At 33.1% G+C, this 14,719-nt stretch overlaps 1 protein-coding gene across 2 annotated transcripts in view; it reads left to right on the forward strand.

Annotated features, from left to right (window-relative positions):
- Nucleotides 1–12,349, forward strand: part of PLOD2 (procollagen-lysine,2-oxoglutarate 5-dioxygenase 2) — a 97,194-nt gene extending 84,845 nt beyond the window's left edge. Inside the window, exons 13-20 of one of the 2 annotated variants that reach the window (XM_036078142.2) lie at nt 2,146–2,287; nt 3,437–3,499; nt 4,489–4,602; nt 7,430–7,495; nt 9,435–9,539; nt 10,671–10,817; nt 10,927–11,052; nt 11,241–12,349. In XM_036078142.2, coding sequence (XP_035934035.1) covers nt 2,146–2,287; nt 3,437–3,499; nt 4,489–4,602; nt 7,430–7,495; nt 9,435–9,539; nt 10,671–10,817; nt 10,927–11,052; nt 11,241–11,396 — 919 coding nt within the window. In that variant the 3' untranslated portion in view covers nt 11,397–12,349. The remainder of the gene's footprint in view (nt 1–2,145; nt 2,288–3,436; nt 3,500–4,488; nt 4,603–7,429; nt 7,496–9,434; nt 9,540–10,670; nt 10,818–10,926; nt 11,053–11,240) is intronic. The other variant, XM_036078143.2, reaches the window with a different exon arrangement.
- The last annotated feature ends 2,370 nt before the right edge of the window (nt 12,350–14,719 follow it).

Genomic DNA, 14,719 nt, shown 5'->3' on the forward strand with positions numbered 1-14,719 from the left:
AGTTTTTGTTCCTCTTTTCTTAATGATTAGTGGAAATCTGCCATCCTGAGACCACTTGGGATCCTGAAATACTAGTGTAAAATAATATTACAAAAATCTGCCTTTGAGGTTCTAAATCTTCACAGGAACAAACTAAACTTGTGGGAAATACTAAGAGATACTACATGGTAGGTAGGAGTAGCTGTGAGAGGGTTGTCAGAAGACTAATATTTAGTTAAAAATTTAGAAAAAGAATTTAGCTTAGCTCATTTAGTGGCCAGGATGAAAGTTGTTTTGATAGCTTTTAAAATTTACAAGTGAACAAACAAAATCAAAAACAAAGGCAATGATTTACCTTCTAGCATTTCCTACTGCAAGAGTGTTCTGTGTAAAATAGCTAATATTCTGCTTTAAAGATCAATTTCTTCACCAATATCTGATTTCCATTTCCAGAGTTTAAAAAGAATATACTTGCTACAAAGTGTATGCATGATTGATATTTATTTCAGAGACAACAGTTGACATTTTTTAGACTAAAAAATAATCGGAATTGAAATAGTGTTTTTTTGCTAAGGTAGTATAGAGTGTTATCCTTTTTCTTCATACAGATGATGGACCAGAGTGACTGATACATTAAAGCCTTTGCCTAATTTCTCAGATACATCAGCCCAATTAGAAAGGGAAAACATTCTTTCATGACTAAAAATATGTGCCCCTAAATTTAGAATAAAAAACCCACATACTTTTTGTTGAACAGTTGAGTATTAAAAAGATGTTTTACTTGTGAAAATAGTAATAGTAAATTTGAATGATAAATATGATTAAAGCTTTTGTTAGCTGCAATTAAGAAGCATGATAGCTGAGAAAACACTGTTCAGATCATATTCTGTTGTTTCAAAGTATTTTATTATCTCTGGGATGATTTGTATAGACCAAATGCCTGATATTGTCTGTGGGTAAAACAGAAATAAGGGTTCACAGAAGTAGAATATAGAATTAATGTTTCATTTAAGTTGCTTTAGGCACTGGTGATATTTTGTACAGCCTCCTGTCACTGTTGTTTCAAGTATAAGGAAAAGAATATGGGAGAGGTTTTTGATCTAGTTAATACAAAAATGCACTTCATGTCCAAAAGCTACATGAAGGAATGACATCTTATGACACGTATGCACATGGGTGTGTGTGTGTGTGTGTGTGTGTGTCTTTCTTCAAAACTGCATACTCTGCCAGTAACAAGTTTCTGAATTCAGATGATACACTGTATTATCTTTTATGGCTGTTTCCCTTGAGGTTCATCTAGCAAAACAAAATGAAATCATATTCCTTTTAACGTCTAACTTCATTTCCTTGGTCAAAATCTTTCCTTTCTTTCTCTAAAAGCAACAGGCATTTGCCTTCAGGTGAAACTTTACTCACTATTCTTAGGAAATGAGTCATGTTCAGAGTGAAAAGACAAATGTGGGGAAGAATGAAGGACAAAATAAAGTATCTCCCAACCCTCACGTACTTCTAGCTCTATTTCTTCATATCTTCTCTTTCTCAAGAAATTTGAGATGGCTTAGTGAATTTCAAGAGGATATATTTTAGGAGAATTTTAGGCTGTACTCAGTGGTGTGCTGGTAAGGGTCTAACAACTGGATCTGGGGGTTGAGGGATGCCCTGATTTGTAGTGTTTGCCGGTTTCTGCGGTGTAAATACTTCTGCAGTGGCTGATTTCACGCTCGCAATGGGAGGTCACTGAGTATAGCTAAGTGCTCTGGGGAGCCAGTGTGAACGAGCTGTAGTACACCACAGGTTGTATGTAATTATTTTTGCTATCAAACTGCTTAATCCTAAATGGAAACTCTGTACAATAGATTATACTCTAATAATGAAGTGAAGGATTACAGCCAAAACGCTAAACAGGTATCAACCCTAAAATGAAGTTAATGTAGGGAGATAGTGATTTATTGCATAAAAATGTAGTGTGTAGCAAGTAATGTCATATATGTGTGTATAACTATGTTAAATATCATTATGTATGTTTGCATTTGCATGTAATTTGATTCAATGATTTATATATACAAAATTTAAAAACATACAAAGTGTTTGTTTTGAAAACATAAAAATAAACCTTTAAATATTTTTTATTTGTGGTATTTTGGAATGTCTTGTCTTTACTTTCAGGGGGATATGGAATGTCCCATACATGGCTAATGTGTACTTAATTAAGGGAAAGACACTTCGATCAGAGATGAATGAAAGGAACTATTTTGTTCGTGATAAATTGGATCCTGATATGGCTCTGTGCCGAAATGCTAGAGAAATGGTAGGGTCTACAATGATGGCTTGCTTGAATGTTTTAATAAAATGGCTTGCTTTACCAGTTGATGTGTCATTGTGTTTTGATGCCCCTTTTCTTTCTAATTTGTAAGTACTAGCCAATTTTTGTGGTTCCATATTGAAAAATTGGGAGCAGTTATGGAGAATAATTTGTGAACATTTATCTGTAGAAATAGTTTGGAAAATGTTAGGTTCCATGCTTAGGCATAAGCAACAGAAAGATTTCAATCATAAACATGGATTTGTTACAAATCAGCTTTGCATTCTTAAGAATTCATCTTCACTTCCATCTGAAATTTTGTAGTGGAAAACTGACTTAATTAAAGTTAATTAGATAAAGCCTGGGTGAAATAATCATTTACACATTTAAGAAGAACACACTTTTGTTCTGATATCAATGCCCATTATTCTCTTTATCATTATAAACTGCACACTCCTCAAAGCAGTTCCTTATCACTAAACTGAGAGAGGGATTGTGATATGTAGTATATTTCATCTGTGTGAAAAGTAATGATATATTGCTATTCTACAAATGTACCTTCATTATAAAACTTCAATGATTGTAGAAAATAGTTTGTTTTTCAAAATGTGTAAATATTCTAAAACATGTTTATATAGTTTTCTATTTTAGAAATGATTGGATTATTTTACTCAAATTCATATAAGCAAATGTGATTTGGGAAAAATCAGAAAAGTTGGCAAGTATTTTTTCTAGTTTAATAAGGCATGTATTGTTTGACTATGTTTGTTTTTCCCACAAACCTATGTGCATTGTTATATTGAGTATCTTCAGTACTTGTGATTGTAATTTGTGCTCATGTTCTGCTAATTTGACTCAACAGCGCATCCTGGAATGGCCTCTCTTACACATTTTTTCCTTTGTCTTAATTTTGTGTCTAATGAAAATTCTACTAAGGAATGAGCTTGGATTTATGTTTGACAAAAAAAAAAAAAAGAAAGGGCTGGAGTTGTTTCTTTGTGTGCGCTATAAGCTTTGCTTGTTATGCATGTTGTCTATGAAGGACATTTCAGAATGTCAGCTTTTGATCAAGGGCTGCTAATGTTATTTACCTAAGAATACCTAAGAGAGTGTGGGTGTGCAGGTCAACTTACCCAATGCTTCTCTTCATTTTAGACTTTACAAAGGGAAAAAGACTCCCCTACTCCGGAAACATTCCAAATGCTCAGCCCCCCAAAGGTGTTATTTTTATTTATTTTTATTTGTTTTTATTTAATTAATACTAGATATGGTATATTGCCTACCAGTAAAGTTTAAGAGTCTTCTTTCCACTTAGCACGGTAAAATGTTGGTATTCATTGGTTCTTAAATTGTGTATGTGTGTGTATGTTTTGTGTGTTGGGGGTGGGCATTATGTGATACTCAACTCTTAGTTCTTTGGGCAGATTTACATTTTGTGGTTGACGAATGAGAAAATTAAACCCAAATCCCTTTCACTAGTTTTTCTGGTTTTGTTTTTTTTAAGGGAGAGAAAAAGTAGGAGTAAGTATAAAGTACATCTTGACTAAAATGAGATTGGGGTACTCTTCATTATTATTTTTTTTATTAATAACTAACCCTTTTACCATTAAAACAGGTACAAAAAGAAACAAACTTACCATAGTGGTGTTTGCCACATTTATTTGGTTTGGGGCAAGGAAATGAGACTGGTTTTCTTTAGCTGCCTTTAATGAATAAGTAATTTCTATGTTCAGTTTTTAAACATCAGAACAATAAAAAGAATAACATAGTCTGATGAAATATTGACATTTGAATTCTTGTTTAAAAATGTGACATTTTCTTTGAAAGGGAAAGAAGCCAAAACAGGTACAATTCATTGCACTTTGGTGTCTCAAAAATATTTCTGCTTTCAAACAGGAATTTTTTTCCCTGATGTCTACATCTAGGATCAATGAGAAAGGGACAAAAACAGTCATTCTTCCTCTTCTTTTTTTCAGTTGAGTGTTAGTGCTATCAATTAGTTTTGTGTGGTGTCTGAATTCATAATTAATAATTTTTTTTTCTTTTATTTTAAATCATGCATGTTTTATATGAAAAATAAAAATGCATGTTCAGGAATGAGATATAAAAGTTGAAATTAATATCTCATATATATTTTTCCTATGGTTAAGTTTATTTTCTTGTATTTTCCTCTAAGATTGTTAATACTGTTATTCTTTGGCACATAGGGTGTGTTTATGTACATTTCTAATAGACATGAATTTGGAAGACTTTTATCAACTGCTAATTACAATACTTCCCATTATAACAATGACCTCTGGCAGATTTTTGAAAATCCCGTGGTAGGTATTTCATACTCAACTTCATTTATTTCTTCTTTTCCTATAACTCTAAATGGATGTAAATCAGTTGGGTTAATAATATGAAAATGTGATAAGAGGCTTTAAAAATTTTAAAGCTTAAAAAACAGCTCAAGAAATATAATTAATTTTGTCTTTTAAAAATAACATAATTTAAAATATTATTATTTATATTATTCTTTAAAAGATACAATTAGGAGCGCCTGGGTGGCTCAGTCGTTAAGCATCTGCCTTCGGCTCAGGTCATGATCCCAGGGTCCTGGGATCGATTCCCACAATGGGCTCCCTGCTCAGCGGGAAGCCTGCTTCTCCCTCTCTCACTCCCCCTGCTGTGTTCCCTCTCACTCTCTCTCTCTCTGTCAAATAAATAAAACCTTTAAAAAAAAATAAAATAAAATAAAAGATACAATTAATTATATTTCTTGACCAAGAAATTTTTTTTAATTAAGACATATATTAAGAGTGGGGAAAGAAATTAATCAGTTTCTATGATTTCTCTCAATATTTCTATTTTATATATTCAAAAGCATCATAAAATTTTTAATTGTAATTTCAGAAAAACAAGTAGCTCACATATGATAATATTATGTTTTGATTTTCAAGAAGAGAATTCAAGAAGTTAGTTTGGGGAAATACATTTTATTTTATCATTTTATTTATTTTTTTATAACAAGTTTGTGAATGTACACCAAAGACAGCCAGAGAAGATTGTAGAGTAAGGGGATACAGCATATATAGAAAGTCTGAAGTTGAAGAAATTATCTCCTTCTAACTCTAAAATTTCGTATCTTAAAGACTTGAATCATACAGGAATTCACTCCTTTTTTGTTTTACGGGAGCCTGTTTTCTTTAGTCAGTTTGGAACATTTATTCAAGGGAAAATACTCTCTTTATTAATCATCTCTATAATGCTACTGTTCATGGTTTTCCCCTTTTCAATAGCAAAAGTTTTAAATTACATAGACTCAATCCACCTGATTAGAATTGTCTTTTATTTTGTAGGAGTAGTTGACATCCAGGAATAGTAAATTTAGTGGTCTCTGAAAACTCTGTTCAATAGAAAAAGAATGTCTTTTGACATTTTTGTATTTTAAAAGTATTTTCATCTCATCTTAGCTTCATATCTTAATCTTTCACAGGAGTGTAATTAAAAAGAGGCTCTTTAAAATGGTGAGGACGTAATTACATATTTTACTTTGGCACTGAGTCTCTTGGTTATTTTGAGGAATAGAATTATTTTATTTCTTGGGTAATATTAGTTCCTGAAAAAATGTCCCAAATTATATCCTGAATTGTAGACATTTGTGTCAGAATTCATATCTTTGGAGAATATGAAATGAAAACATCAGAAGTAAGTAGGAACTGCTTTTCTTTCCATGGCTTTGTTTTATTTTTGGTAAATTAGCCTGATCGATAATGCCTCCTGAGGGATGTCCCATAGCAAAATATTTGACGATTGTCCCATTATCAGAATTTCTAAGAAATGAGTAAAGTCACAGTTTGTTCAATGATACTTGAAAGGTAGCCTAAAATGAGAAGTTAATGCCTTACTGTAAGATCTTAGGGATTTTTTTCCTTTTACTTCAAAAAATCAATAATGATGCATAGGAAAAAAATAAAGATTCTGAAATGTTATGAATGATTATTTTTTTCTAATTTCCCACCGTATTTTGGAATCAGAGAACAACCACTATTGAAGAGATTAATGAGATAATACAATAATTTGATTGTTATAATTACATACTATGTATAAATGAAATTTATTGAAGAATTTGAAGATAACTTTGGTTCTTCCATATCAAAAATATCTGAGCTACATATAAACAAAGATGTGCAAAGCTAAGAATAGCGTACAAATTATCAGGGCCTCTCTGAAATCTGACCTCAAAAGACGTGTTTCAGACAAATATTTTCTGCAACATATTTTGTTTGGAATTATTTTGAGTCTATACCTCAGTTCTTCCCTCCTGGCTCCCTTTGTACTTTGTAAAGAGAAAATTAAAATTTTGTTAATATGTCTAAAACATTTAAGAAGAGATCTTTTTTGATACTAAATCACCCCATATTTTCATATATACCCTCTAAATATGTGGTTTTTAAATAAAACACTTGACCCAGGAAAAGGATTCTTTAACTGATGTTGACAAAAATTGAGATATCTCCGTATGTGGTTCGTGTATCAGAGATTAGTCAAAGAGAAGAATCAGGTTCCTGAATTAGCATGAAGAGAAGCTATTTCTCAATGTATGGTTCTATGCCTTAATTTCAGTAATTAAAAGAAATGAAAGTGTTAGTAACCCATGATCATTTTGTTGATACATATTAAAAACTGAAGTGAATAGAAATTTTTGAAATAATTTTAAGAAATCAAAATTATTTTAGATAATTCACTATTAAAGTATATATAAGTAAGATGCTAGTTTATTAATTTGCTAATTTTTACTAATATTTGTTGATAGGATTTTGTTCTTATCACTAACTTTTAAGCACATATTTACCTATCCCTGTGTATATGCATAGAATACAGTATGTAAATCTAATTGCTGTAAGATTACTCAAATTTTAAAATCTTGAGGTATAAAACTTCATAAATAAAAATTTGATGTTTCATAGAGTGGATGTGAGCATATGCAGAATCAGACTATGTTTAAAAAAATAAACTGTGATTTCTGAAAATTCCTTTTTTGTCCAGTACACAGTCACTTATAAATTGAGCAATTTCTAAAATGCATATACTTTGGATTTTCTATTACTTATAAAAAGGTATTTGCTTTAATCTGTGCAATTGATTTTTTTTTTTTTTTGGTAGGACTGGAAGGAGAAGTATATAAACCGTGATTATTCAAAGATTTTCACTGAAAATATAGTTGAACAGGTTTGTATTAATAATTACTATGATGTGTAGAGCACTTTTGCCTTATTTTCCAGAAGGGAACAATATTAATGCAATATAGCTTTAGCAGAGGTTGTTGTGAAAGTGCAGAAACCATCTTTTAGGTAAAAATCATGTGGCTTAATTACAAATATTATAGCCTTAAAGGTCATATAGTTGTAAAAATGTAGAACATGGGATCGAACAATAATTTTAAGATCTTCCCCTTTTTATTGGCATGCTTCCAAATGTTGTAACTATCTCAAACCACGAAAAATAAGGAACCTTTGGCAAATCTCTGGTGTAGGCTTCATTTAGTAAGTTTATCTTTGAAAGAAATTGAACTTTAAGAGTCTCTTTTCAAAGATTTTTTTTTTAAAAATGAACTCTAGATTAGTGTTCCAAACTGTTGCTAATAGCTTATTTCAGAGAATGTAAGGCATCTTTGATTCTGAGATGCTGTTCTTTTGTGTACTGTGAGAAAGACTAAGAATACTGACAATTAAACTAAGACACAATGTTTTCTAGTCATTTAGAAATTTTTTATTTTGTACATATTGGAAAAGCTAATTTAGACTTATCAAGGTATAGATGTTATCATATGTCATAGAGCACCGTATACATAATAACTTTCATTTCTTTTTTTTATTTTATTATGTTATGTTAATCACCATACATTACATCATTAGTTTTTGATGTAGTGTTCCATGATTCATTGTTTGCGTATAACACCCAGTGCTCCATGCAGAACGTGCCCTCTTTAATACCCATCACCAGGCTAACCCATCCTCCCCACCCCCTCCCCTCTAGAACCCTCAGTTTGTTTCTCAGAGTCCATAGTCTCTCATGGTTCATCTCCCCCTCCGATTTCCCCCCCTTCATTTTTCCCTTCCTGCTATCTTCTTCTTCTTTTTTTTTTTTTTTTAACATATAATGTATTATTTGTTTCAGAGGTACAGGTCTGCGATTCAACAGTCTCACACAATTCACAGCGCTCACCATAGCACATACCCTCCCCATTGTCTATCACCCAGCCACTCCATCCCTCCCACCCCCCACCACTCCAGCAACCCTCAGTTTGTTTCCTGAGATTAAGAATTCCTCATATCAGTGAGATCATATGATACATCTCTTTCTCTGATTGACTTATTTTGCTCAGCCTAACACCCTCCAGTTCTATCCACGTCGTTGCAAATGGCAAGATCTCATTCCTTTTGATGGCTGCATAATATTCCATTATATATATATACCACATCTTCTTTATCCATTCATCTGTCGATGGACATCTTGGCTCTTTCCACAGTTTGGCTATTGTGGACATTGCTGCTATAAACATTGGGGTGCATGTACCCCTTCAGATTCCTACATTTGTATCTTTGGGGTAAATACCCAGTAGTGCAATTGCTGGGTCGTAGGGTAGCTCTGTTTTCAACTTTTTGAGGAACCTCCATACTGTTTTCCAGAATGGCTGCACCAGCTTGCATTCCCACCAAGAGTCAATGACAAATCGTAGTGTAAATTATTTAGAAAACATTTCAAAGGGCAAGTCAACTCAAGTGCAACACCAGCTACATGTGTGCGTGTACATGCACACACACACAGATGTATACGTACACACAAGGTGAGGCAGAATGAAAATTTGCCAAGTATACATACACTGTAGCATTACAACTACATCATGGTGGCCCCCTGGCCAAATGTGAGTCTAAGATATGTCTTGATTTTATAGATGTTAAAATGCAAAAAAAGAAAAAAAGTCTTAGCATTAAAGAAAAGCTACTATTATTTGTAACAGTAATGTCAGTAATATTGGGCAAACCTCTTAAAAAGGCATCTAAATGAGATGAATATTGAATATCCCATCCTGTTACTTTTGAAATGCCATTTATTACTTAAAAGACACAAACTGTTATTCTCTTAATGGTGATGCCTTGTTTTATAGCCTTGTCCTGATGTCTTTTGGTTTCCCATCTTTTCTGAAAAAGCCTGTGATGAATTGGTGGAAGAAATGGAGCATTATGGCCAGTGGTCTGGGGGGAAACATCATGTAAGTGGTAATTTCACACAAGGAACTATAATGTGTATGTGGGATAGAAGCAGGGGTAGATATTTAGACAATTAAAGGGGATTATCTGTTTTGTCATGCATCTCTGACTCCTAAACCTAAATGCAGGGGCTAGCCAAGGCTGTCAGGAGCACTCTGGTAGCATTTAATCTATCTGGCCTCAGGTTCTCATTTATGTGTGTAATTACACTGGATGGTTTCTAAAGTCAGTGTCTCCAGGCTGGAATGGTAAGGTAATATATGTCTATTTATTCTGTGGTATTGGTCTTCCCCAGGGCCACTTTTTATTCTCTGCATTTTCACAGTGACCTAAAATAGTGAAAGTACCCAAAGTTTATCTGGTTGACTGCCAAAGCTTTGTGTGTGTGTGTGTGTGTGTGTGTGTGTGTGTGTGTAAACATTGGCAGAAGAAATCTGTTTGAATGCCATTGGTGTAATTCAGTTTTGCATTTATATTCAGTGTCAAAGACTTGGCAGGAAGTATTGCTGTTGGTGGTTCAATGTGTTTCTTTTCCTTGGAGAATCCACAGATGCCTGCTCTTAGGGGAATACTCTGGAATATTACTGTCTCTGCTCAATTTTATACCCCAGCTAGTTAGCTGACCAGAGAGACAGAAGTTCAAAGTATGAGGAAGAACTTGAAGTCAGCAGGTTGTAGGATCATAAAAAGCAATCATGGAAGGACTTTGGGTATCATAAATTTCAAGTGGGGAACATAGCAGGGTAAGCTTGTTTTCAGTGGTAGGGGATCCAAAGGGCAGACAAGCAGAATCTTTGTCCGTCAAGTAGCTAAGACTGCCTGAAGGGTTACTGTAAAACATCAATTTTTTAGGAGGCATGGGGGGGCTTTGGAAATACGTTTTATTTACTTTATAGAGACCTCACATATATATTAAATAAGTAAGAAAAGAGTCTGATACTTTGCTGCATCCTTGATGCATGTTATCTAAGTTATTTTGAGAGTTTTAAAATTAAAGCAGATGGTACACCATGATTGAACAACTGTTATTTTTATTGTCTATTATGATCTTGTGGTTGAAAAAAATTCCAACGTAATATAAATGTGAATTGCATGTGGACCACACTTTATGACATCATTAATGCTGTTTCTAGGATAGCCGTATATCTGGTGGTTATGAAAATGTCCCAACTGATGATATCCACATGAAGCAAATTGATCTGGAGAATGTATGGCTTCATTTTATCCGGGAGTTTATTGCACCTGTTACACTGAAGGTCTTTGCAGGTTATTATACGAAGGTAGTTATCCTCCTATTCCCCCTGTCCACCTCCTACTAGTTTTTACACAAATGTGCTATTTTATGTTTTTATTGATAAGCAAATCCATTGGTGTACTTTGCGTTTTTAGGGGTTTGCTCTATTGAATTTTGTAGTAAAATACTCCCCTGAAAGACAGCGCTCTCTCCGCCCTCATCATGACGCTTCTACATTTACCATCAACATTGCACTCAATAACGTGGGAGAAGATTTTCAGGTAATTACGGCTTTGATTTTTTACACCTTGTAAAAGAAATATGTCATTACGATTTTTAATTTTTTTAGATTTTTTTAGATTTGCCTTTTTTTTTTAAGATTCCGGTTAGATGGCATAATTTGAATTTTCCCACTGATTAAAAATTAAACATAGTAAGCTGATACATTCATTTGTTCCATCTCTTTTAGGGAGGCGGATGCAAATTTCTAAGGTACAATTGCTCTATTGAATCACCCAGAAAAGGCTGGAGCTTCATGCATCCAGGGAGACTCACACATTTGCATGAAGGACTTCCTGTTAAAAATGGAACGAGATACATCGCAGTGTCATTTATAGACCCCTAAGTTATTTACTTTTCATTGAACTGAATCTTCTTTTGGAACGGACGAACATGTCTTTGAAGTTGTGCTTGAGAAGATGAGAGGAATATTTAAATAACTTCAACAGAACAACTTCACTTTGGGCCAAACATTTGAAAAACTTTTTGTAAAAAATTGTTTGATATTTCTTAATGTCTGCTCTGAGCCTTAAAACACAGATTGAAGAAGAAAAGAAAGAAAAAGTAAAAACAAATATTTATTTCTATGCCTTATTTTCTCTGAGAATAATGACAGTTTTCTGAATTTGTGTTTCAATTGATAAAATATTCAGCTATAAATGTACAAGTGACAAGAGACTAATAATATTTTATTAAAAAAGCATGGGAAGAATTTTATTTATTAACATGTAAACAAAATGAATATAAGTGAAAATTGACAATTTTTGAAACATTGGAAAACTGGAGTTATAACTAAATTTGTATGCAACTAATTGTGTAAGTACTTTTTTCTATGACCTATACAGGTACCTTTTATAGTAGTTACTGAAGGAATACAAAGAACAGTAAATATTACACAATGTTTTTCCTCAAGAAACTTAGTACAGAATACAACTGAGGTTTAGAGCCAGTTGAAAACATTTTTGTTTAGATTGTTAGACAGATTTTGTTTTGTTACATTTGTATTAGAAATCAAACCCTATATTCCTTCAGATTAATTTTCCAAGGTGGATTATATTGAGTAGGTATTAGATTTAGGAAAGTTTTCAAGCCTTTCCATTTTGTGAAGTGTATCAAATATCAACTTAAGATCAGCAAGTGTCCTTGAGTCAAAACAGGCTTTTGATTTTAATTCTAGAAAATAATGAGGAAAAAGAAAATTTCATGAGATTAGTAGTAGCATTTTATGATTTTTAAAAAACTTGGTTAAGTACTTGAATTTTATATCAGGAAAATAAAGTTGGTGAGCCTTTCTTCTTCTCTTTGCCCTTTGTCTCCTTCCTTATTCTTTTTTAGAGAAGGTTATTTACTTTTTTATCTTTCCAGCATAGTCTCCATTTTATCCTTCCTACTCTTTTTGTTACCTTTTCTTAATCCCATTTTTAAAAAATTCCCCAGCACAAAAAATTTGTGACTTGATTTTTCACCATTTCTGAGGTTTAAATATACTTATTATAGCTACTGTTTTTAATTTAAAGGTTAAACTTGAAATAAAGTTGTAAGTCATGGTGCCAAAATTCACTTTTCTAACACCATGTGTTAGAAAATTATGAAAAATAAAATAATTTAAAATAAGTTTCTGTTGGCCTCTTTATTACTGGTGATTTATCTTTAGAAGAGAATGTATGATGGAGTATCCTAAAGCAATATCTAGATGTAATAGGCTATGATTTTTTCATTTTGATTGGTATATTTACTGATGATATTATAACTTAATGAAAACTCTACTTACTGAATTATGAATTGCATTGTATTATCTTCAATCTCATAATGACTGGGGATTGATCTAATTTATTTTACAAGTGAAGAAATACAAACATTTATTCAATATATATTTATCTATTCAGTGGTATATTTATTTATTTATTGACTCTTCAGATCACATTTATTAGGGGGATGATTTCTTTTTAATTATGTTCAATTAGCCAGCATATAGTACATCATTAGTTTTTGATGTAGTGTTCCATGATTCATTAGTTGCGTATAACACCCTGTGCTCATCACAACACGTGCCCTCCTTAATACCCATCACCCAGCTACCCCATTCCCCCCACTGCTCCTCCCTTCTGTAACTCTGTTTGTTTCCTGGAGTCCAGAGTCTCTCATGGTTTGTCTCCCCCTCTGATTTCCCATTCAGTTTTCCCTCCCTTCCCCTGTGGTCCTCCACACTATTCCTTATGTTCCACATATGAGTGAAACCATATGATAATTGTCTTTCTCTGCTTGACTTATTTCAATTAGCATAATCCCCTCCAGTTCCATCCATGTCGATGCAAATGGTGGGTATTCAACCTTTCTGATGGCTGAGTAATATTCCATTGTATGTATGTATTCAGTGGTGTTTTTCAAGTCCCTACTATGGGCCATGCAGTGTTCCAGGCCCTGAGGAGATAGTGATGATCAAGATTATAATTACTGGAAGATGGACTTAGGAAATAAGGAAGTTGGGTTCTACCTCTTTTCTCTTCTTTGGTGGTACTTAATACTCGAAGTAAATTCCTACAGCCCATCAACTTTGTTGAAGAGACATGTTATTAATTATTTCTGAATTACATTACTATACTTCAGGGATGGTATTCTAAATATGTAACAACTGGTATGTCGTGGATACCAGCCAATCAGAGCAGACCCTGGTTATAAACTGTTAACAGAGTGCAAGCCAGCATAATGTCCCTTGTGATACACTTCAGAAGAAAGACATCTGCTAGATCCTAGTTCTTTTCAGTTGTGGTTCACATGCGTGGCAACCTATAGTAACTATTTTAATCTCATGCTATGTTTTCAGAAACTGGATCAAGGCAGTCAATAGCATTTTCTATCTTCCCTCTTGTCCCAAGTTTCATGAAATTATATGAAATGTACTTTTAAAAAGAACAATTCATAATTAGTGAGGAAAAGTGTGAAAATTCCTGTAAGTAGATCAGCAAATTGGAAAGATGGAAAATAGGTAGGATTGGATGCATGGAGAACACTCAGCTCTGTCAACCACCAATCTGTTCTTCTGTTTCTGTGAGTTCATTTTTTTAGATTGCACATGTAAGTGATATGCAGTGTTTGTCTTTCTCTGTCTGACTTATTTCCCTTAGCATAATGCCCTCAAGGCTTGTTCATGCTGTCACAAATTGTAGTATTTCCTTCCTTTTTAAGATTGAATAATATTCCCTTGTATATATACCACATTTTCTTTATCCATTCATCCACCTGTGAACACTTAGGTTGTTTCCATGTCTTGGCTATTATAAATCATGCTGCTACAGTGAACATGAGGATGCAGATTGCTTTTTGAGATAATGATTTTCTTTCAGATACACTCCCAGAATTGGAATTGCTAGATCATATCCTTGCTATTTTTAGTGCTTTATGGAAGTGAAATCTTTTACTCTGAATATATTTGTGTATTGTTTAATATAAAGAACAAACAGTAGAAAGAAAAGGGGGGGAATTCCCATAACTAATTTAATTTGAATAAATGGAAGTATATTGATGTCAGTAGTAACTATTTGTGTTTATGCATACATGTTTGTGTGTGTGTGTGTGTGTGTGTGTGTGTATACATGTATTCCCAGAGAGCTTTAAATGCTCATATTGGTGGCTTTTTTCCTAATTCTGAATGTGCATAGGAATTAATGT

This window comes from Halichoerus grypus, chromosome 1, assembly GCF_964656455.1.
Source record: "Halichoerus grypus chromosome 1, mHalGry1.hap1.1, whole genome shotgun sequence".
Taxonomy (NCBI): Eukaryota; Metazoa; Chordata; class Mammalia; order Carnivora; family Phocidae; genus Halichoerus; species Halichoerus grypus.